The sequence below is a fragment of the Haematobia irritans genome, chromosome 2 (assembly GCF_050003625.1).
Source record: "Haematobia irritans isolate KBUSLIRL chromosome 2, ASM5000362v1, whole genome shotgun sequence".
NCBI lineage: Eukaryota > Metazoa > Arthropoda > Insecta > Diptera > Muscidae > Haematobia > Haematobia irritans.
In genome coordinates this window covers 229,647,517-229,670,135 of record NC_134398.1, presented here as the reverse complement: position 1 = coordinate 229,670,135, position 22,619 = coordinate 229,647,517, and the positions used below count along the sequence as shown (strand labels likewise).

Genomic DNA, 22,619 nt, shown 5'->3' with positions numbered 1-22,619 from the left:
GTCCGCGTACATAAACAACTTTCCCGATAGTTCCAGATTTGCCAGATCGTTAACATATAGAAGAAATAGTAGAGGACCAAGTACACTTCCTTGGGGTACTCCGTGTGCAACTGGAATCAGCTCACTCTTGATTTCCTTAATCTGGACAAATTGTCTACGATTCATCAAGTATGACCTAAATAACTCGAGTTCACGACCACAAATGCCGTAAAAATAAAGTTTACTTGCCATAACGCTATGATCGTTCATGTCAAAGGCTTTAGTCAAGATTGTGATCATTCCCTCAAATAATTTTCACTTCCACGAAATTTTTAGTTCTTGGCACCTGTTTCTGAAATACAAATAATGTTGAAGAAATTATTCAATTTTATAATTTTTTTTTTAATTTTACCTTTCGCCTGGACGGAGAATCGAACCGAGGCCCATACGTTTGTAAGCCAACACACTATTCACTGGGCTATGTAGTAGTTATAGTCACCAGTAGACAATTATCGTTACAAGTTACATTTATATAGCATACTTTGCAGCGCCCACGAGCCCATGCAAACATAACATTATTTAAAAGAAACATACATTTGTTGGCCACGTGGAGCAGTGGTTAGCATGTCTGCCTTGCATGCAAAGGGTCGTGGGTTCAATTCCTGCTCCGAACCAATTTTTTTTTTGCAATTTAGTCATTTATACTATATTAAATTTTTATAATGAAACTTCGAAATGTGGGTTATTAAAAATTTACAGTCCCCACATACATAAAATTCTCCTCTCAAGGTGAAAACACATGCTGTTTTTTTTTTCAAATCTCTATGCTCTTGGTTCCGAATGTCTATTCTCTTTACACCGAATACTTATTCTAATATTCAAATTAAATAATATTTAGACTTAAGCATATATAATTTTTGGCCTTATCATAAATCAGTTTTTCGAAACAACATACAACCGTTTCACAGAAATTGTAAACATATATATGTTTGCTCGAAATTTGTAAATTTATATATGTTTACATTCACACATATTATTTTTATGAAACATTCATACCCCAAACATAATATATTTTAACATATTAACATATGTGTCCCAAACATTTAGTGTTAGTTTAGGAACATTACATGTTGGCACTTAAATATATTGTGTTTAAAAATTGTGTCCGAAACACATTTTGTTTATATCGGAACATATGAAAAACATATTTTTCTAACAGTGTATGAATAACTTTTTCAAATATGTTGTTGATGACTGGCAGAACTGATATAGGACGAAAATTATGTGCCATTGTTGATGTGTTCCCCTTTGGAACTGGTATTACTTTGTGTATCTTCAAAACGTCAGGATATTCACCGAAGCGTATCATACTACTAAAGATGTCAACTAAATGAGGGACTATAAACTCACTACATTCCTTTATTACTTTTGTAGAAATTTTGTCATATCCACAACTTTTCCCGATTGGAAGTGACGATATTATGGCTGTTACTTCATCAATTGATGTGGGAGATATTCTAAATTGATTTGTGTACCTGCGCATGGTTCTCATAGAATCGAAATTTTCCGACAGCGAAGCGTCAATAGTATTCTTAAGATCCTGTACTGACTGAGAAAATTGTAAATTCAATCGTTCAGCTTTTTCACGATCATCATCAATTATATCTCCCTTAGTATCTCTTACCAATAATTGACGGTTGAAAGTCCTGCCAAGTATACCATTGAGAAACCTCCATGTTTTCTTAGGATCATTTTGAAAACCTATTAAGCTGCTTTGATAATAATTATTCATGGAATCGTTGCACGATTTCTTGATTATTTTGCTAATTCTTTTTAATTGTTCCTTCTTAGTAGACAATGTTTATATACGATTAACTTACGAAGATTGTCCCAACAGCTTGAATTTATCCATCAATTTTTGTATTTGCAGTTTTGTTTTTATGTTTTAAAAGCCCTCTATACAAGCCCCATGCAAGTACAAGTATTAGTTTAGAATCTTTGTACTACAAATTTTGGAGCATACTTTTAGGCGAAGCAATTTTAAGTCAAACTAAGATTAGCCTCAAGCCATAGATATTAGGTTGAGCCATTGTAATTACTTGTTAATTCTCTTTTTTTTGTAATTAATAATTTCCCTGGGGATAATTAATTAATTCCCTGACGACGAACATCGAAAATGTTTCGAAATATTGGACATATTTGAATAAAATAACAACACCCAAATAGCATCTGTTTTATTTCCATATCCTCGAGCCGAATTAATTTTATTATAATTTTATTTTAAGAAAATTTAAATTTATTATAGCAATAGGTTACTCAACAAAATTAAAAATTCTTTGTTATTTAAATTTTACAGACAATGATTGTCATCAATATTGATATAATAAAAAGCTTCTAATCTTAAATAAGTTGTGTAACATTTTCTCAAAATTATGTACAGAACCTATTGTCTATCATGGAATGTCATCAAATTATAAACAAAAATAAATGTTCTCATAGTATAAATACCATAATGATCATATATTCACTTATTTAATTAACCAATAAATATGCCAATGGCTTATCTCCATCAATGTGGAAACATAATCCAATTTTCATATACAAATGTAGAAAACTTCAATGACAAAATATGTTTACATATACGAGCATAGTTTTTAATTGATATACAAACACAAATTAATTTAATTTTTACAATTATTTAATGAATGGTAATAACAAAGCGAAATGAGAGACGAAACAGAACAACTTTTCAATTAATTCACAGTCATCACCCCTTTTACACAATCAAAAAAATAAAAAATAAAAACATACACTTGATATTGTAGAACAAGTACAAGTCTAAGTCTAAGTACAATGACCATTATGATGGATATAACATACTAATGCGTTTACGCTAAGGGCCAAATGGAATGGGGTGATAGTTTGCCAGTTATGTAATTAACTTAAAATAGTTTTTAGTGAGAAAAATAGATTTGATGAATTGAATTTTATTATTTTATATAATATCATATGTTTGGAGGAGAGTCTCAGAAATCGTTGAACGATCTAACTAAAAATTTTGAAAAGTATGTCTTATGGCCATTTTCATGTATCTCCGTTAGACTTTAACTCCCAGTTAGCAGAAAGTAAAATCGAAATATCTTCTCTCCGGTTAACTTTAACTAAAAATTTTTTTAGCAGTTAAGTTCTTAACTGGCATATGAAATATATAGACAAGATGACAGACATGTCCATAGTACGGTTTAGAAGTTAGTTAGCTAACGTAGCACTAACGGAGCTTCCTGAAAATGGGGGTTAGAATATAAACGTTTGCTAAAATCGATATACTAATTGTTGTTCTATATAAGGGTTCAGAGTTTATGGGAGAAGTGAAGTGCCAGGCCCTTTGAACCTGTACACCCACAGAAGAAATATGATCAACTCACGCTGAAAATCTTCAAATAATTTTATGCATACCTTAAAAACTGGTAATCCTTATAAAAAAACTATTTATAAAAAATTGTTTTTTTTCTGGCACTTTCTTTTCGATATAAAAATTACGTCAATTTAGATTTTTATAGACAAAAACCCTTCCTTCACTTGAGTGCACATAGATGCTCAACTACGTTTTTTATAATTTCCACATCTACTATTTCGATAGGGGGAGAGGGGCCAAAGATTATTCAATATGATTATGCATGCCCAAAGAACGATATGTTTATGAATAAATACAATTAGACAGTAAAAATATTTTAATTTTCTTCAATTAAGAATTAATTAAGGAGACACATAGGCCAGATAACAACAGCATTTCGTAAATGGTCGGTCTCATGCATTCCCAGTCCAGAAAACGATAAATGGTGATGATGATATTTATGGGAGGCATTCCAATACAACATCCAATATCATTACATTGGGAAGGGTGATACATTATGAAATATTGTGAGATAAGGAAAAAAACCGAAGAGATGAAGGGATTACCATAACAATGTTCAACCATCAGAATGGCAGTAGAGATCATTGCCTTTGCTTTCTATTTGCTTTTATTAAATTTCATAATGAATGGGTTGCATGCCAAACCTTCTTATAGTTGTAATTCTATAAAATTGCTCCTCTTGTTTGACAATTTATTATTGTTTTTTTTTTCAATTAATTCATGAAACGGGTGTTTTTAATTGTTTAATTGGAAACATTATAATTGAAGCGATTTGGATTTTTTTACATTAAGAATAAAAAACTAAAGGCTGAATGATGTTTAAAAAAAAGATGTAAATATTCATGCGGGTGTGAAGTGATGGAAGCGTTTGCTTTTTTTCTTTGGATTAAAAGGGTATCTTACTTTTGCAGACCTTCTTATAAGGAGGTTGTTCACTAGTTTTTTTTATTTGTGTGTGTTTTTTTATCGAGAACAGATTATGATGGCAGATGGCATGAAATGAACAAAAAAAATTGAGGAAAAAAAACGATTATATTTTCTATAATTTAATGTAAATATATTTCATTTTAATGTCGATTTTAATTTCAAATTTGATGTTAACAACAATAATAATTTTATTAGTTATGTTTTTTATTTAAATTAAATATTAATGTGGCTTAATACGAAAATTAGTTTATTACTTGAAACCAAAATATAGAAGAGAATCCAATTAAACTATTAATTTAATTTATTTAAATTTATTTTATTTACGGATATTTTAAAATTTATTCTTAAAGTATTATAATTCAATAACAATGCTATCTATCAATATAAATTTAAATCTAGTTTAAAGTTAGTTTATTATTCTTTTTTTATTTAATTTTTAAACAATTTTCTTATAATTCACTACCAGTGATCATTTTACTTATTTTTTTTTTTGTTAATATGACAATTAGTTTATTACTAGAAACCAAACGATTGACGAATAAAAACAATTACACATTTTACCATAATTAATTGTATATAAATTTAATTTTGAGGTTATTAACAATAATAAGCTTATTTATTTTATAATTTGCATTAAATATTAATGTAGCTTAATATGAAAAAATTAATTTAATTTTCAATGTGTCTTATTATAATTCAATCACAATAATAATTTTGTTTATTTTGTTTTTAATTTTAATTAAATATTTATGTAGCTTAATATGAACTTTGGTTTATTACTTGGAGGAAAATTCAATTAAACTGTTAATTGTTTTACTTAGGTTTTTTAATTTATATTAATTTTTTTTTAATTTATTCTAATTTATCATTTATGAACATTTAGGTATGTACTCGTAATCATTTAATGTAAATAAATTTAATTTGAGTGTTGATTTTAATTTTAAATTAATTGCAACTTTAAAGATAATAGCAATAATAATTTTATAGGAAAATTTTATTTATTCTTATTTTTATAATTTAAACTAGATATTAATATAGATTAATACTAAAATTATTTTATTGTTAAATACAAAATGAGGACGACAATCCAATTAAACTATTAATTATGTCATATAAGATTTTTCTTAATTTATTTAACAATTAAAAACATGGCCTATAGCAAAAATCCATTTTGCTATAATGTAATATAAATAAATTTAATTTTAAATATTAATGTAGCTTAATATGAAAATTAGTTTATTATTAAAACTCAACAAGTGGAAGAAAACCCCATTAAACTATTAATTGTTTTTTTTTAAGTTTTTTTGTTTGTGGTGCAATGGTTAGCATGCCCGCCTTGCATACACAAGGTCGTGGGTTCGATTCCTGCTACGACCGAACACCAAAAAGTTTTTCAGCGGTGGATTATCCCACCTCAGTAATGCTGGTGACATTTCTGAGGGTTTCAAAGCTTCTCTAAGTGGTTTCACTGGAATGTGGAACGCCGTTCGGACTCGGCTATAAAAAGGAGGTCCCTTGTCATTGAGCTTAACATGGAATCGGGCAGCACTCAGTGATAAGAGAGAAGTTCACCACTGTGGTATCACAATGGACTGAATAGTCTAAGTGAGCCTGATACATCGGGCTGCCACATAACCTAACCTAACCTTTGTTTTAATTTAATGTTTTTTTATTATAATTTATTTAATTTTAAGTCATCTCAGTTACTATGAAGCTCCGTTAGTGCTATGCTAAGCCCCCCTATGGACATACGGTCTACATATTCGTATGCCAGTTAGGAACATAACTGCTTAAAATTTTTCAAATGTAACCGGAGAGACACAAATTAAGATGCTTTTCTTGAAAAAAAGTGGTTCAAATTTCCAAATAAATAAAATATTTTATATCTAATTATACAATTATTTTTCGAGCTTTTATGGACAGATATAGATTAAGGACCATGGTTAATAGAGCCATTGAAAAGAAAACGCCAGATACAAATCTATACACGCCTGGACTGTACATGTTTCGGTTACCGAAAATAATTGTATAATTAGATATAATGCATTTGGACGTCAATTGCCTGTTTCGGTATCAGGCTAACATGAAATATAATAATATATTTTATAATTAATTTTTATTTTTCTAAAAAAGAAATCGTAAAACAATTATTTCCTACCAGTTAGACTAAAATTCTGTTACCTCTCTCTTTATATCCATTGCAGCAATTGTGGCTTTCGACCGGTTTTAAATGAAGCACCACCGCCACCACCACCAACTTCCCTTGCCAACAGTGGTGCCGCAGCGGCAGCTCGAGCAAATCACACACCTTCGCTATTCTTGCCACCACATTTGGCCTCGTTGAGCTCTCAATTTTCACAGCAACCTCTGTTCCCGGGATTGAAAGGTAATTGTTTTCTATGGAAATTTGATATGGCTTTGATTTTTGCTAAAAACATAGACGGATAGACAGGCAGACAGACCGTAGGAAGGCTAGAGGATGTCAATACCACCAGCATCCAGCTATGCAATATAATGGCATACATTCACGCAGCAGAGAGATCTAAAAGAAAAATATTGACGATGATGATGGAGTTATTAAATTTTCATCATCAGAAGTGAAACGTCATCAGGATGATGGAAAACCCCAGATTTTTAAAATTGTCAATCAGTTATGCATGCACAACAGCAGACAGCCGGATAGGCTGAATAGCAGACGAGTCCGCTTACGCTACCCATCATGGGTAGAGATTCATTCACTCAATCAAAGCAAGGATAGATAAATTTCCACGACATCAAATGCAATTAATGTCGTTAAAAGAAAAGCTCTATCGATTGATTTTGTTGTTTTTGCATTGGCAGGAGTCTCTCTTCCGTCCTTACGGAATTGCTATATGGGCATGGCCTGGATGGCGATGGAGCCTCGTCGGATGAAAATTCTAATTGACAACCATTGATGTTTAAGCTTTTAGTTAAATTACCTGCCAAAACGTAGACGGGTGGGGTAGATTTGTCATTTAGTGGTTCAAAATTCCATAAGGCTAATGGAATTTCATAACCAACTAGGAAGTCTAGAAAGGAAGGAAGCTTGGACTGTGTTACTTTAAAAGATATGATTTTTTCGGATTTTAATCTAATTACCTTTATGTCCTTTTAACATTTTCATTTGCCACAGGTGTTTCCCCCTTCTCAGGACTTTGTTCATGCTGTACCCTGAAACCACCCATTGGCGGCTCGGGAGGGTCATCGGTCAATGTATCTTGTTCTTCGAATACCAGCTCCCCTGAATCACCACCCCATTCGGTCCATGGAAACTGTGATCCTCGCTCTTCTTCGGTGGCCGAATTACGTCGCAAAGCCCAAGAACACTCTGCTGCCTTATTACAATCCCTGCATGCGGCTGCCGCAGCTGGATTAGCCTTTCCGGGTCTGCATTTACCTCCACTATCCTTCCATCATAGCCAATTGAGTAATGCCCATCATCATCATTCGGCGGCAGCAGCAGCAGCGGCCGCTGCAGCAGGAGTACGTTTGAAAAATGAAGCTCAAGATATGACAGCGAGTACTATGAATGGTCTGGTGGCCAATATGATGCCCACTCTAATGGATCATCAATCGTCTTCAACATCACCACCTTCAAGCCGAGCAGCTACTACGCCACCATCTGCACCCACATATCAACAACAATTGCAGCATCAACAGCAGCAACAACAGCTACATCATCTCCAACAATCGCAACAACAGCAACTTCATTCCGTCTCTCAACTCTCACCACCTACTACTCCCACCCAAATTTCTTCTAATTCATCATCGAAGGAAGGCCCTCTAAATTGTACGAATGGTGCGATCATAACCAAAACAGAGGGCATCTAAGGTAATTGTGTGAGCGAAATTGTGACGAGTGAGCATAACGGTGGTGAATACTACGCTGGTGAAAAACAACAGACAAAAGCAGTTAAGAGTGATGAGAAAATGAGTGCCATCAGTTAGTTGCAAGCAAAGAGGCGAATGTGGAAAAAGTGTTGAATAAGTCCGTAAAAGGCAAAAAAAAACGTATTTTCTCAGCTATTAAGTTTTGGTTTGTCGCTAATATTCCGTTTGTATAAATTTTAATTAAGCCTTTGCGACAATATTAATTTTATATATGCATATAATGCTGGTCGAAATTCATTTTCCTTGCAAAAAAGCAGGAATACACAGCAAAAAGATTGCGAAGGAAACATACGAAGAATATACGACTGGATTGGTGGACAAAATAACACAACACATTACCATATCGATTACCAGTAGTGTATAGAATCGATTTTTTTATAGCATTCTTGTATGCATTGTGAGCAAATAGAAGCATTATTTATATTTTGCTTAAAAACAACACAACATAAAAGTTTTCCCATTCGTAACAATTATTTTGAATATATTTATATATTTTACCATATATTCCCATTGGTTCGACTTTATTGTGCAGAGTATTATTATAAGTTAAAATTCCAGTTTAGAAAAAATATAAAATTTTTTATAAATAATAATAATGATTATATATAGATTTTTATATGCAAAATTTTAGTTGCTGTAATTATCGTAGAAAGTAAGATTTTTCCCATTAATTTTAAACAGCCAGAGAATTTTGAGTCTTCGATGAAAGAAGAATAAATGTGGAAAAGCAATAGATAAGATTTAAATTATTTAAAATAAATTAATTTTTGTGTAGGAAATTAACTTTTAATTTTTATTACGAAAATAAACCCCATTTTTTGGGATTATGTTTCGTTTTGAAGTGGGGTCTATTTCGTATTCTGATATTTAACAATAATGACAACTACACACACTTTTGTTGTTCTGAATAGTATTGGAGCGCATCAGATTTGCTTCTTGAGTGACCGGTATTCCCCTATCGAGAGGATCCAAAATGAGCTAAGGCGATTCCCAAAATATTCTCAAATATTTATGTTTTTCCTTAAAACTTAATTAGGGTTCATTTTCACAAGGTATTTTAGATCACAAGGAAAATGAAATTTATTTTGGGTTCGATTTTCATATTTCAGTTACATATTATTGGGGCTCATATTTATTATGAAGTATCGCCCCATATTTATGGTACTGTTTTATTTTGATTTTGGGCTCATTTTCCTGCACTGAAATAAATATTATCATGAGGTCAAAGATTTCATGTCTTCAAAATACGAATGCAAATTTTGCTTAGCATAGAAAACGCATTTCTCTAGTATAAAGTTTTTTTCCTTGTCCAAAAGTCGATAAATTTTTCAATGAAGTCGCATTGTCCTTAAGTGATTTCACTTAAAAATGGGTATCGTAAAATGGAAGAAAAAATGTTTGTCCTAACGTCAACTTGACTTTAATAATTCAGAAAAATTCTTTACATTTACCCCCATTTTCATAAAGCTCCGTTAGGTTAGGTTAGGTTAAAGTGGCAGCCCGATAAAATTTCAGGCTCACTTAGACTATTTAGTCCATTGTGATAAAAAAAAAAGCTCCGTTAGTGTTCCGTTAACTAACCAACTTTTAAACTGTATTATAGACGAAGCTGTAATCTTGTCTTTATATTCAATAGGCCAGTTAGGAACTTAACTGAAGAAAATTTTTCAGTTAAAATTAACCGGAGAGAAGATATTTGCAATTTACTTTCTGTTAACTGGCAGTTAAAGCCTAACGGAGCAACATGAAACCCGCCGTTAATGAAATTGTCTTTAAATTTGTTGTCTTTTTGCATCTTGACTATAAAGCAAAAAAATCTTTCAAATATAGGACATGTTTTTCAATATTTTATTTTAAAGACGTTTTTTACTTGAAACATAGCATACTTTCTACTCAAAGTCGAGTCTTAATTTGGAAAATAAAGTTGTCGTTAACTCGTTTTTAAAGGACTTTTATAGCATATGAAGAAAAAAAGCTGAAAAGGCGAAAAATTAAAATTTGCTGCCTAGAAGCAAGTACACAAAACCCAAATTTAAAAGAGAATTGTGTCATAAAAGTATCCTTACTTATATACTCCGCTTCTATGGCTCGGAATCAATACCAAAATTTTTAAAGTAAAGAGAAAATCTTTGGAACCGGGCATGCTTTTTTTCAGTGTGGGGACCATTTTCATATCGCTCAAAAAAAAAAAGCTTCAAAGCTTCACTTATGGATCACTAATTCGGACTGGTCTGATTTCTCAAAATGTTTGCTAATTTCATCACCACAAGACGGAATTAAAATCAAGCCTCAAATCAATTTGCAGATTACCTATTTCTTTGGACTGTCAATAAGCCCCAGGGCTAGCCTAAGGCTCTAACTTCGCAAATCATCTGGTTAAAATGTCAATGAGTTATCTTTACCAATTTTTTTCTATTTTTTGATATCATTCCACTGTCAATAATGAAAAAAGTAAACATTAAAGTCCTTTTTTTTAAATTTGAAAAACTGGAAAGATAGTTTTTCCCTAAAGTACTTTTGGTTGTATGATTATCGGAAAAAAATTAAATATATCTCCCATTTTTGGTTTCCCATGGTAACAATCTTGCACCCAAAGAATTTTTTAATAAAATTCCTAGAAAATGAAAAAAATCATTGCTTTCCAGATTTATATTTCTTTCTCTTATACAAATGTATATACATTCATTATACTTTGAAAATACTACATAGAAAACATTTATATATTAAATTAAAATACAAAACACTGTATATATAGCTATGGTGAAGATATTTAAATATGTAAGGCCTTGAATAAAAACTAATTAAATAAAAATATATCTCCATTTGCTTAGATTATTGAATATAATCCATATTCATATTATATAGATATATATACATATATATATTTTTTTTCAATTCCACTAGACTTTCCAATTGAAGTGCATAGATAACTTGCTTAATTCTATGAAAAACAAGAAAAAGCATTGCATAATATTTTCTTCTATTATTCACTTATTTATGACACATACACATAGGAAATTCTTGATGAATATTAAAGACCAGTGACATAGAAAGTATTTTAATTATAAAATAAATTCATTGCAATATAAATATTATTCATTGTCAAATATTATTATGATACAATTATTAATAAATCTCAAAAAACAACACACACACACACACATCTATATACGTAGAAATGAACGAATGTATATCAATAAGTATTCATTGTAAATATTCTAGGAAATCTATATAAGTAATTATTAGTTAATACTGGAAAAAATCATAATGAAAATCCAATAAAAATTAAAAGAAAATATTTGTGTTTCAAATGACTCGAGAGAGAAAAAACGAGGGAGGGTGCTGTTTTATTGCTTTCAAGGGTCTTCAAGGAACAACAAGATCGAAGATTCATTATATCAGTCCATTTTCTGATACATGCCTCATTCAATCTTCCAATTCGTATGCCAGAAAGGTCCAGAAGTGGTATTTTATTAAGCTTCACAAAAAAAATGCACTAAAATTTTTCCAATTAATATATTTTGTGATAACAGCTTGGCCGATAAGTCCCCGGTCTAACAAAGAAAAACACATTTTTTTGTCAAAATTCGTTTTTATTATTCAACATAGTTCCCTTCAAGAGTGATACAACGATTTTAACGACCTGCCAAGTTTTTGATAGCATTTTGGTAGTACTCCTTCGGTTTTGCCTCAAAATAGGCCTCAGTTTCGGCGATCACCTCTTCACCCAGAAAAAAGTGACCCCTTCTTTAAGTTAAAATGAACTCATTGTGAAGAAAAGTTTAACTTCGTATAGCGCCAAAGACATTTTTATTTGTTTGAACGATATGATTTTCGTAGAAATTAGGTAGAATGCATTCCAATGGCCTTGAAATATTAAAACAAATTTTTTTCCTCTTCTAGTACCTTTCACTTTGAATAAGTTGCTGCCTAGCAATTTTGTCCACCTTTTACAATTTCAATACCTACAAATATAAACAAAAAACAAGTATATAAAGCAGTAAGTTCGGCCGGGCCGAATTTTAAATACCCACCACCATGAATCAAATATTATAGTTTCCTGTGAAAATTTCAGGGGGATTTGATGACAAGCAGATCAGTTCAACCAGTACACTTCCCGAAGATAAATTCAAAGATTTTACCTATGAAGACTAGATCAGATTCTGGATTTATAAGAACCATATTTGTTTGAGTTTAAGAGGAATCATAAACATCGTGTACAAGAAAACGATGAAGTAACGCCTTGATTTAAAATCTAACATCTGTAGATTTTTACCCCCATTATTTAAATGATTACCAGAAGTAAAATCTGGAAACTATAATTCAGTTTCAAGCAATTTTCATTATCAGTGCATGGACATGGACCGATATTCACTATTTTCGGCACACCTCTTTATGTTCCTAAAATACTTCTAGATTTAAAATTTCATGCAAATTTGAAAAAAACTATGGTTTCTAAAAGCCCAAGAAGTAAAATCGTGAGATCGGTCTATTTGGGAGATAAACCAAAATATGGACCACTACATGCCATTTTCGGCTCTCATATTTAAGGTCCTAAAATACCTCTAGATTTCTCATTTCAGGCAAGTTAGATAAAAACTACGGATTCTAGAAGCCTAAAAAATAAAGTCATTTCTTGCACAGCTATTTATATTCCTAAAAACCTCCAGATTTTCGATTTCAGGCAAAGTGGACAACAATTACGGTTTCTAGAAGCCCAAAAAGTAATATCGGGAGATCGGTCTATCTGATGGCTACATCAAAACATGGACCTATACTCACCATTTTCGGCATACCTTTTTATGGTCCTAAAATACGTCTAGATTTCCAATTTGAGGCAAGTTGGATAAAAACTACGGTTTCTATAAGCCCAAGAATAAAATCTTGAGATCGGTCTATATGGGGGCTATATAAAAACATGGTCCGATACTCATCATTTTCAGCACACTTCTTTAGGGTTTTAAAATACCTCTTGATTTCTAATTTCAGGCAAATTGGATAAAAATTACAGATTTTAGACGCCCAAGAAGTAAAAACTGGAGATCGGTCTATATGGGGGTTATACCAAAACATGGACCGATACTCACCATTTTCGGCACATCTCTTTATTGCTCTAAAATACCTCTAGATTTCTAATTTCAGGCAAATTGGATAAAAACTACGGATTCTATAAGCCCAAGACCCCATATCGGGAGATCTGTCTATATGGGGGATATACCAAAACCTGGACCGATACTTACCATTTTTAGCACACCTCTTTATGGTCCTAAAATACCTCTAGATTTCAAATTTCTACCAAATTGGATAATAACTACGGATTCTAGAAGCCCAAGAAGTAAAATCGGGAATCGGTCTATATGGGGGCTATACCTAAACATCAACCGATAGTCACCATTTTTGGCACACTTCTTTATGGTGCTAAAATACCTCTAGATTTCCAATTTCAGGCGAATTGGATAGAAACTATAGATTCTAGAAGCCCTAGAAACATAATCGGGAGATCGGTCTATATGGGGGCTATACCAAAACATGGACCGATTCTCACCATTTTTGACACACCTCTTTGTTGTCATAAAATACCTCTAGATTTCCAATTTCAGGCAAATTGGATAAAAACTAAGGTTTTTATAAGCCCAAGACCCCAAGTCGGGAGGTCGGTTTATATGGGGGCTATATCAAAAATTGTACCGATATAGCCCATCTTCGAACTTGACCTGCCTGCATACAAAAGACGAGTTTGTGCGAAATTTCAGCACGATTGCTTTATTATTGAAGACTGTAGCGTGATTACAACAGACAGACAGAAAGACAGACGGACAGACGGACATGGCTATATCGTCTTAGAATTTCTCCCTGATCAAGAATATATATACTTTATATAGTCGGAAATCGATATTTCGATGTGTTACAAACGGAATGACAAACTTATTATACCCCCGTCACCATTCTATGGTGGTGAGTATAACAAGTAAGGAAAGTCTAAAGTCGGGCGGAGCCGACTATATTATACCCTGCACCACTTTGTAGATCTAAATTTTCGATACCATATCACATCCGTCAAATGTGTTGGGGGGCTATATATAAAGGTTTGTCACAAATACCTACATTTAAATACCACTCGATCTGGAAGAATTTGATAGACTTCTACAAAATCTATAGACTCAAAATTTAAGTCGGCTAATGCACTAGGGTGGAACACAATGTTAGTAAAAAACAAGTAAGGAAAGTCTAAAGTCGGGCGGGGCCGACTATATTATACCCTGCACCACTTTGTAGATCTAAATTTTCGATACCATATCTCTTCCGTCAAATGTGTTGGGTGCTATATACAAGGATTTGTCCCAAATACATACATTTAAATATCATTCGATTTGGACAGAATTTGATAGACTTCTACAAAATCTATAGACTCAAAATTAAGTTGGCTAATGCACTAGGGTGGAACACAATTTTAGTAAAAAAAAATATGGGAAACATTTAAATCTGAAGCAATTTTAAGGAAACTTCGCAAAAGTTTATTTATGATTTATCGCTCGATATACATGTATTACAAGTTTAGGAAAATTAGAGTCATTTTTACAACTTTTCGACTAAGCAGTGGCGATTTTACAAGGAAAATGTTGGTATTTTGACCATTTTTGTCGAAATCAGAAAAACATATATATGGGAGCTATATCTAAATCTTAACCGATTTCAACCAAATTTGGCAGGCATAGCTACAATGCTAATTCTACTCCATGTGCAAAATTTCAACTAAATCGGAGCAAAAAATTGGCCTCTGTGGTCATATGAGTGTAAATCGGGCGAAAGCTATATATGGGAGCTATATATAAATCTGAACCGATTTCAATCAAATTTGGCACGCATAGCTAGAATGCTAAATCTACTCCCTGTGCAAAATTTCAACCAAATTGGGCCAAAAATTCGGGCTTCTGGGGCCATATAAGTCCATATCGGGCGAAAAATATATATGGAAGCTATATCTAAATCTGAACCGATTTCAATCAAATTTGGCACACATGAATATATTACTAATTGTACTCCTAGTGCAAAATTTCAACCAAATTGGGCCAAAACTCTGGCTTTTGGGGCCATATAAGTCCATATCGGGCGAAAAATATATATAGAAGCTATATCTAAATCTGAATCGATTTCAATCAAATTTGGCACATATGACTATACTACCAATTGTACTCCTTGTGCAAAATTTCAAGCTAATCGGGATAAAACTGTGGCTTCTGGGTCCATATAAGTGCATATCGGGCGAAAGATATATATGGGAGCTATATCTACATCTGAATCGATTTCAACTAAATTTGGCACACATAGCTACAATGCTAACTCTACTCCTTGTGCAAAATTTCAACTAAATCGGAGCAAAAAATTGGCCTCTGTGGTCATATGAGTGTAAATCGGGCGAAAGCTATATATGGGAGCTATATATAAATCTGAACCGATTTCAATCAAATTTGGCACGCATAGCTAGAATGCCAAATACACTCCCTGTGCAAAAGTTCAACCAAATTGGGTCAAAAATCTAGCTTTTAGGACCATATTAGTCCATATCGGGCGAAAGATATATATAGGAGCTATATCTAAATCTGAACCGATTTCAATCAAATTTTGCACACTTGACTATACTACTAATTGTACTCCTAGTGCAAAATTTCAACCAAATTCGGCCAAAAATCTGGCTTCTGGGGCCATGTAAGTCCATATCGGGCGAAAGATATATATGGGAGCTATATCTAAATCTGAACCGATTTCAATTAAATTTTGCACACTTGACTATAGTACTAATTGTTCTTCTTGTGCAAAATTTTAAGCAAATTAGGGTAAAACTCTGGCTTCTGGGGCCATATAAGTCCATATCGGGCGAAATATATATATGGGAGCTATATCTAAATCTGAACCGATTTCTTCCAAAATCAATAGGGATCTATTCTGAGCCAAAACACATACTTGTGCCAAATTTGAAGTCGATTGGACTAAAACTGCGACCTAGACTTTGATTACAAAAATGTGTTCACGGACAGACGGACAGACGGACAGACGGACAGACGGACATCGCTATATCGACTCAGGAACCCACCCTGAGCATTTTTGCCAAAGACACCATGTGTCTATCTCGTCTCCTTCTGGGTGTTGCAAACATATGCACTAACTTATAATACCCTGTTCCACAGTGTGGAGCAGGGTATAAATATGGGAAACGTTTAAATCTGAAGCAATTTTAAGAAAACTTCGAAAAAGTTTATTTATGATTTATCGATATATATGTATTAGAAGTTTAAGAAAATTAGAGTCATTTTTACAACTTTTCGGCTAAGCAGCGGCGATTTTACAAGGAAAATGTTGGTATTTTGACCTTTTTTGTCGAAATTAAAAAAAACATATATATGGGAGCTATATCTAAATCTGAACCGATTTCAACCAAATTTGTCACGCATAGCAACAATGGTAATTCTACTCCCTGTGCAAAATTTCAACTAAATCGGAGTTAAAAATTGGCCTCTGTGGTCATATGAGTGTAAATCGGCCGAAAGCTATATATTGGAGCTATATCTAAATCTGAACCGATTTCAACCAAATTTGGCACGCATAGCTACAATGCTAATTCTACTCCCTGTGCAAAATGTCAACTAAATCGGAGCAAAAAATTGGCCTCTGTGGTCATATGAGTGTAAATCGGGCGAAAGCTATATATGGGAGCTATATCTAAATCTGAACCGATTTCAACCAAATTTGGCACGCATAGCTACAATGCTAATTCTACTCCCTTTGCAAAATTTCAACCAAATTGGGGTAAAACTCTGGCTTCTGGGACCGTATTAGTCCATATCGGGCGAAAGATATATATGGGAGCTATATCTAAATCTGAACAGATTTCGATAAAATTTGGCACACTTGACTATAGTACTAATTGTTCTTCTTGTACAAAATTTTAAGCAAATTAGGGTAAAACTCTGGCTTCTGGGACCATATAAGTCCATATCGGGCGAAATATATAAATCAATACGGATCTATTCTGAGCCAAAACACATACTTGTGCCAAATTTGAAGTCGATTGGACTAAAACTGCGACCTAGACATTGATTACAAAAATGTGTTCACGGACAGACGGACAGACGGACATCGCTATATCGACTCAGGAGCCCACCCTGAGCATTTTTGCCAAAGACACCATGTGTCTATCTCGTCTCCTTCTGGGTGTTGCAAACATATGCACTAACTTATAATACCCTGTTCCACAGTGTGGAGCAGGGTATAAAAATCCTAAACCATTTTTTTCACAAATGGTTAGCGTCACTGAATATTACCTGATAATTGAAGATTCCAAAATGAAGACGAATGAAGGGGTTGTTATTCTGCTGGTGTTTTCTTTTTTTTATAAACCAATTTTCAAAAGAACATTTTTCTCACTAATTTAAAATAACAAATATTTTATATATTTTATTTGTTTTTTATTATATTATTTTACTATATTATTTTTTAACAATCTCTCCGTATAACAACGCGATTCCAACTAAAAAAACAACCCATGCGCAAACATATCGATTACATCGATGACAGGCATCGATTACAGGTAGATAAAAGAAATAAAGGTAATTTTCCTATATTCTAACAAGTGTGTTTCCTTAAGTTTTGAAAGGATTGAATACTTCTTAGTACGAATGAAATAAAATATTTTTCTATGCCAAGTGTTATTCGTATGTATGATAAGCATTCTATAATAAAGGAAGTCAGAATTATAATTTTATAAGAAATTTTACTAAATTTTAGGAAACTTGGTTTTAGTTCTGTTTTTGTTTATTTTAACGAATGCTTTGTTATCAGTGAATAAAATTTTCTTCTTCAGTAGAAAATTCTTATACCCAGCGAAGAAAACAGTATTAGTAAAATTCCATGCCTTATTCTAGTTAATGAACTATTCCTAACTGCTTTCAGTTTAGGATTTTTTTACTGAAACAAGTAAATTTTATTATTTCACACAAAAATTTAACTGAATGAAAATAAAATGGCTAAACTAAATTGATGAACATTTTTTCCTTTAGTTTCGAAGACACTTTTTTCTGGGTGTTCATTGCAGCCAAATTTTTTCCCTGTGAGCATCCTTTTAAGGTCTGAGAACAAGAAAAAGTCGCTGGGGGCCAGATCTGGAGAATACAGTGGGTGGGGAAGCAATTCGAAGGCCAATTCATGAATTTTTGCCATCGTTCTCAATGACTTGTGGCACGGTGCGTTGTGTTGGTGGAACAACACTTTTTTCTTCTTCATATGAGGCCGTTTTGCCGCGATTTTGACCTTCAAACGCTCCAATAACGCCATATACTAGTCACTGTTGATGGCTTTTCCCTTCTCAAGATAATCGATAAAAATTATTCCATGCGCATCCCAAAAAAACAGAGGCCATTACTTTGCCAGCGGACTTTTGAGTCTTTCCACGCTTCGGAGACGGTTCACCGATCGCTGTCCACTCAGCCGACTGTCGATTGGACTCAGGAGTGTAGTGATGGAGCCATGTTTCATCCAATGTCACATATCGACGGAAAAACTCGGGTATATTACGAGTTAACTGCTGAAAACACCGCTCAGAATCATCAACACGTTGCTATTTTTGGTCAAATGTGAGCTCGCGTGGCACCCATTTTGCACAGAGCTTCCGCATATCCATATATTAATGAATGATATGACCAACATGCATAAGCGTAGGAAGGCCTCTGGGGAGGGGGCTTAGACCCCCCCCAGAAAAATTTTAGCCCCCCCCCAGAATTTGAAAACCTATTTACGATTTTACATTTTTATAAAAATTAAACAAGTATATATTCGTACAACGCACAAAGTTCCACTAAAGACTTCCATGCACAATCGAATTACTTGGGTTGTGGTAGAAGTCTGATATTTATGAAATAAAGCTGTGGTTGAACTTATGATTTAGTTGAATAAAAAATAGTAATTGATATTAAGACTATTCTTTCATAAATTAATATGCTGCAAAAAAGCGTCGCCAAAAAAGAAGTGAAAATGTTCTTTATGGGTCTGGAAGTGGTACAAAATTGGCGGAGAAGCGATGAATGTAATATGAACTTGTCATAGAACGAATATCCACTGTTTCAACAGGCGTTGCAATGAATTTGCATCACTTCTTAAGGTGTGATCCGAATTCAGTGTTTTGAATGTGAATTAAAAATTGTGTGATATTTTCCCAAATAAATAATTTTTATACTTTTTATGTTTTTTAATGCATTCTAACGCTTGTTTGAAACGTTTTCCCTCGAATATTTTCAAATATCGATTTTTCTATAATGGATTTAGCATTTTTGTGGCAAAATTTGAATAATTTGTACCATTTTATTTATTCTTACTCTTTTTTTAAACTATTTGAAAAAAGAAAACAAAAAATGACGCATTAAAATATAAAAAAATGAAGTAAAAAAACTTCCTGTGTAGTTAAAATAGTTAACTTCTTTGTGAAGACATTTTTGGAAGTGCTTTTAAAGTTGTGCCTTTAGAACAACTCCCAATTTTTTGCTGGGAAAGGTGTGGAACTACCCTACAGGAAATGGATCAACCACAGAACTGGTACAGGACTAGTCCCTGGTGTGTATGGACCAGTCCCAGTTCTGATGGAAGGGACGGTCCACTTTAACATGGGTTTGTCATTGACGGAGTAAACTTACATTTTAGGACGCGTCTTGGACTCATCCCAAAGGACACGTCCTGGGACAATTTAGCAGGAGCAACCCATAAACAGGTCCTCAGGAACCAGTCTCGGACAAACTCTTAGAAATCTCTTTCAATTTGGGCTCCTAATCGAACCCGAAATGAAACAAAAAAAACTTTTGAAATATGTCGAACAAAAGGTTATTCTGATAATTTTATTTCACTAAATGTGAAAATTGCAACTAACTGGAGCACCGGTACTAGTTCTGTGATAGGTCCGTCTGTGGCAATTTGCACCAATTTCCCGTAGGGTAGTTTTAGTTGCTTTATTATAAATTGATTGTCGAGTTATTTTGATGTCTATTTTTTTATTCAATTTTATGAAATAAAACATTAGTTGAACCTATAAGTTCAGTCTATAAAGTTTTAGCTAGGGGGGCTATAGCCCCCCCCTAGGGAAATTGTCTAGCTACGCTAATGCCAACATGTTCCTTTAATATCTTTAAGGCCTCTGCTATCTCGATCATCTTCATTTTATGGTCATTCAAAATCATTTTGTGGATTTTTTTGATGTTTTCGTCGGTAACCACCTCTTTCGGGTGTCCACTGGGTTCACCGTCCTCCGTGCTCATTTCACCACGCTTGAATTTTGCATAGCAATCGATTATTGTTGATTTCCCTGGGGCAGAGTCCGGAAACTCAGCAAGCCAAGTATTTGCTTCCACCGTATTTTTTTCCTTCAGAAAACAGTATTTTATCAAAACACGAAATTCCTTTTTTCCATTTTTTTCACAATAACAAAAGTTGCTTCACAAAAGACGCTCTATTTCACAAACGAATTGACTTACAGACGTCAAATTTTGACACGAATCATTTGAAGGTTGGTACTATATAAAAATAATATGCATTTAATACTAGCGACGCCATCTATGTGTCAGACCGGGGGCTTATCAACCAACCTGTTACCCGCTTAACTTTTCTATACCGCATCCCACTTATGAGGCGAAATGTCGTTTAATTCTAATGAAAACTTTGGCTAATAGGCGTTGTTATTTGTCTTTAATATTCACCACCTCTTTCGGGTGTCCACTGGGTTCACCGTCCTCCGTGCTCATTTCACCACGCTTGAATTTTGCATAGCAATCGATTATTGTTGATTTCCCTGGGGCAGAGTCCGGAAACTCAGCAAGCCAAGTATTTGCTTCCACCGTATTTTTTTCCTTCAGAAAACAGTATTTTATCAAAACACGAAATTCCTTTTTTCCATTTTTTTCACAATAACAAAAGTTGCTTCACAAAAGACGCTCTATTTCACAAACGAATTGACTTACAGACGTCAAATTTTGACACGAATCATTTGAAGGTTGGTACTATATAAAAATAATATGCATTTAATACTAGCGACGCCATCTATGTGTCAGACCGGGGGCTTATCAACCAACCTGTTACCCGCTTAACTTTTCTATACCGCATCCCACTTATGAGGCGAAATGTCGTTTAATTCTAATGAAAACTTTGGCTAATAGGCGTTGTTATTTGTCTTTAATATTCATTTATAAACTTATTTCTGGTGACATCGATTGTCCGGGTGACCATGTAACATGTTTGTCACTAAAATGTTATTTTCTCGTCAAATATAACCTGCTTGCCGAAATCAGATATATGGTTTCCTAGAAAATAATATGGTTGCGAAAACCATGTTACATGGTCACCACCCAAAAATAACATGTTGCTCTTAAAACCCCAGCAAAAAAATTTGGAAGTTCTTCCAAAGGCACAACTTTAAAAGCACTTCCAGAAGATGCACTCCCAATGATGTTCTTTATTTTAACTACCCAGGAAGTTCTTTTCATTCAATTTTTTATAAGATGCTTCTTTCATATTTTTAATGGGTAATTTTAACTTTTTTTGTTTTAAATTGGTTAAAAACAGTTTAAGAATTCATAAAATGGTACAAATTATTTAAATTTTGTCGAAAAAAATGCTAAATCCAATCTGAAAAAATTGTGAATTTTTGAAAATATTTGACGACAAACGTTTAAGACAAGAGTTAAAATCCATTAAAAACTATAAAAAATTATAAAAATTATTTATTTGCCAAAATATCACAGAATTTTTAATTTACATCCAACACATTGAATTCGGATCACACCTAAAGAAGTGATGCAAATTCAGTGCACCGGCTGTTGAAATGGAGGACAAGCCCATGTTAAATTCATCGCTTCTGCGTCAATTTGGCACCACTTTCGAATCCAAAAAGAACATTTTCATTACGTTTGAGGTGATCATATTCCTTCTTTGGGTGCAAAATGTAGAAAAACATTTTTTACATGTGTACACATACATACATACACGTAAAAAGATTAGTATGATTTTTTAATGTATATGAAGGGAAAGTAGGAATTGTAATTTCCTCGTCAATCACAATTATTGCGAAACTAATTTATCGTCATGATAGTAATAGTTGCGTTTATGAACTCACAATCAACAAGGTTTTCGTATATTTGCATTCACAAAAAACATGACCTTGACCGCTCAATCTAAATAACATAAAGCAAAAAAAAAAAAAACATCTGCCTTATCTCTTTTCCAAAATATTGAACACTTGTGCTCGTCTTTCTGAGCATTAAAAACAAATGTAGTTTTGTTGTTTATTTAAATCTATGGGGGATTTTTGTTTTCAACAAACAATGAAATGAAAACAAATTTCAGTTTTTAATTT

At 33.2% G+C, this 22,619-nt stretch overlaps 1 protein-coding gene across 1 annotated transcript in view; it reads left to right on the top strand.

Annotated features, from left to right (window-relative positions):
• The window catches only part of Drgx (Dorsal root ganglia homeobox), a 131,420-nt gene extending 122,662 nt beyond the window's left edge, over positions 1-8,758 (top strand). Inside the window, exons 7-8 of the mRNA XM_075297779.1 lie at positions 6,526-6,707; positions 7,476-8,758. Coding sequence (XP_075153894.1) covers positions 6,526-6,707; positions 7,476-8,173 — 880 coding nt within the window. The 3' untranslated portion in view covers positions 8,174-8,758. The remainder of the gene's footprint in view (positions 1-6,525; positions 6,708-7,475) is intronic.
• The last annotated feature ends 13,861 nt before the right edge of the window (positions 8,759-22,619 follow it).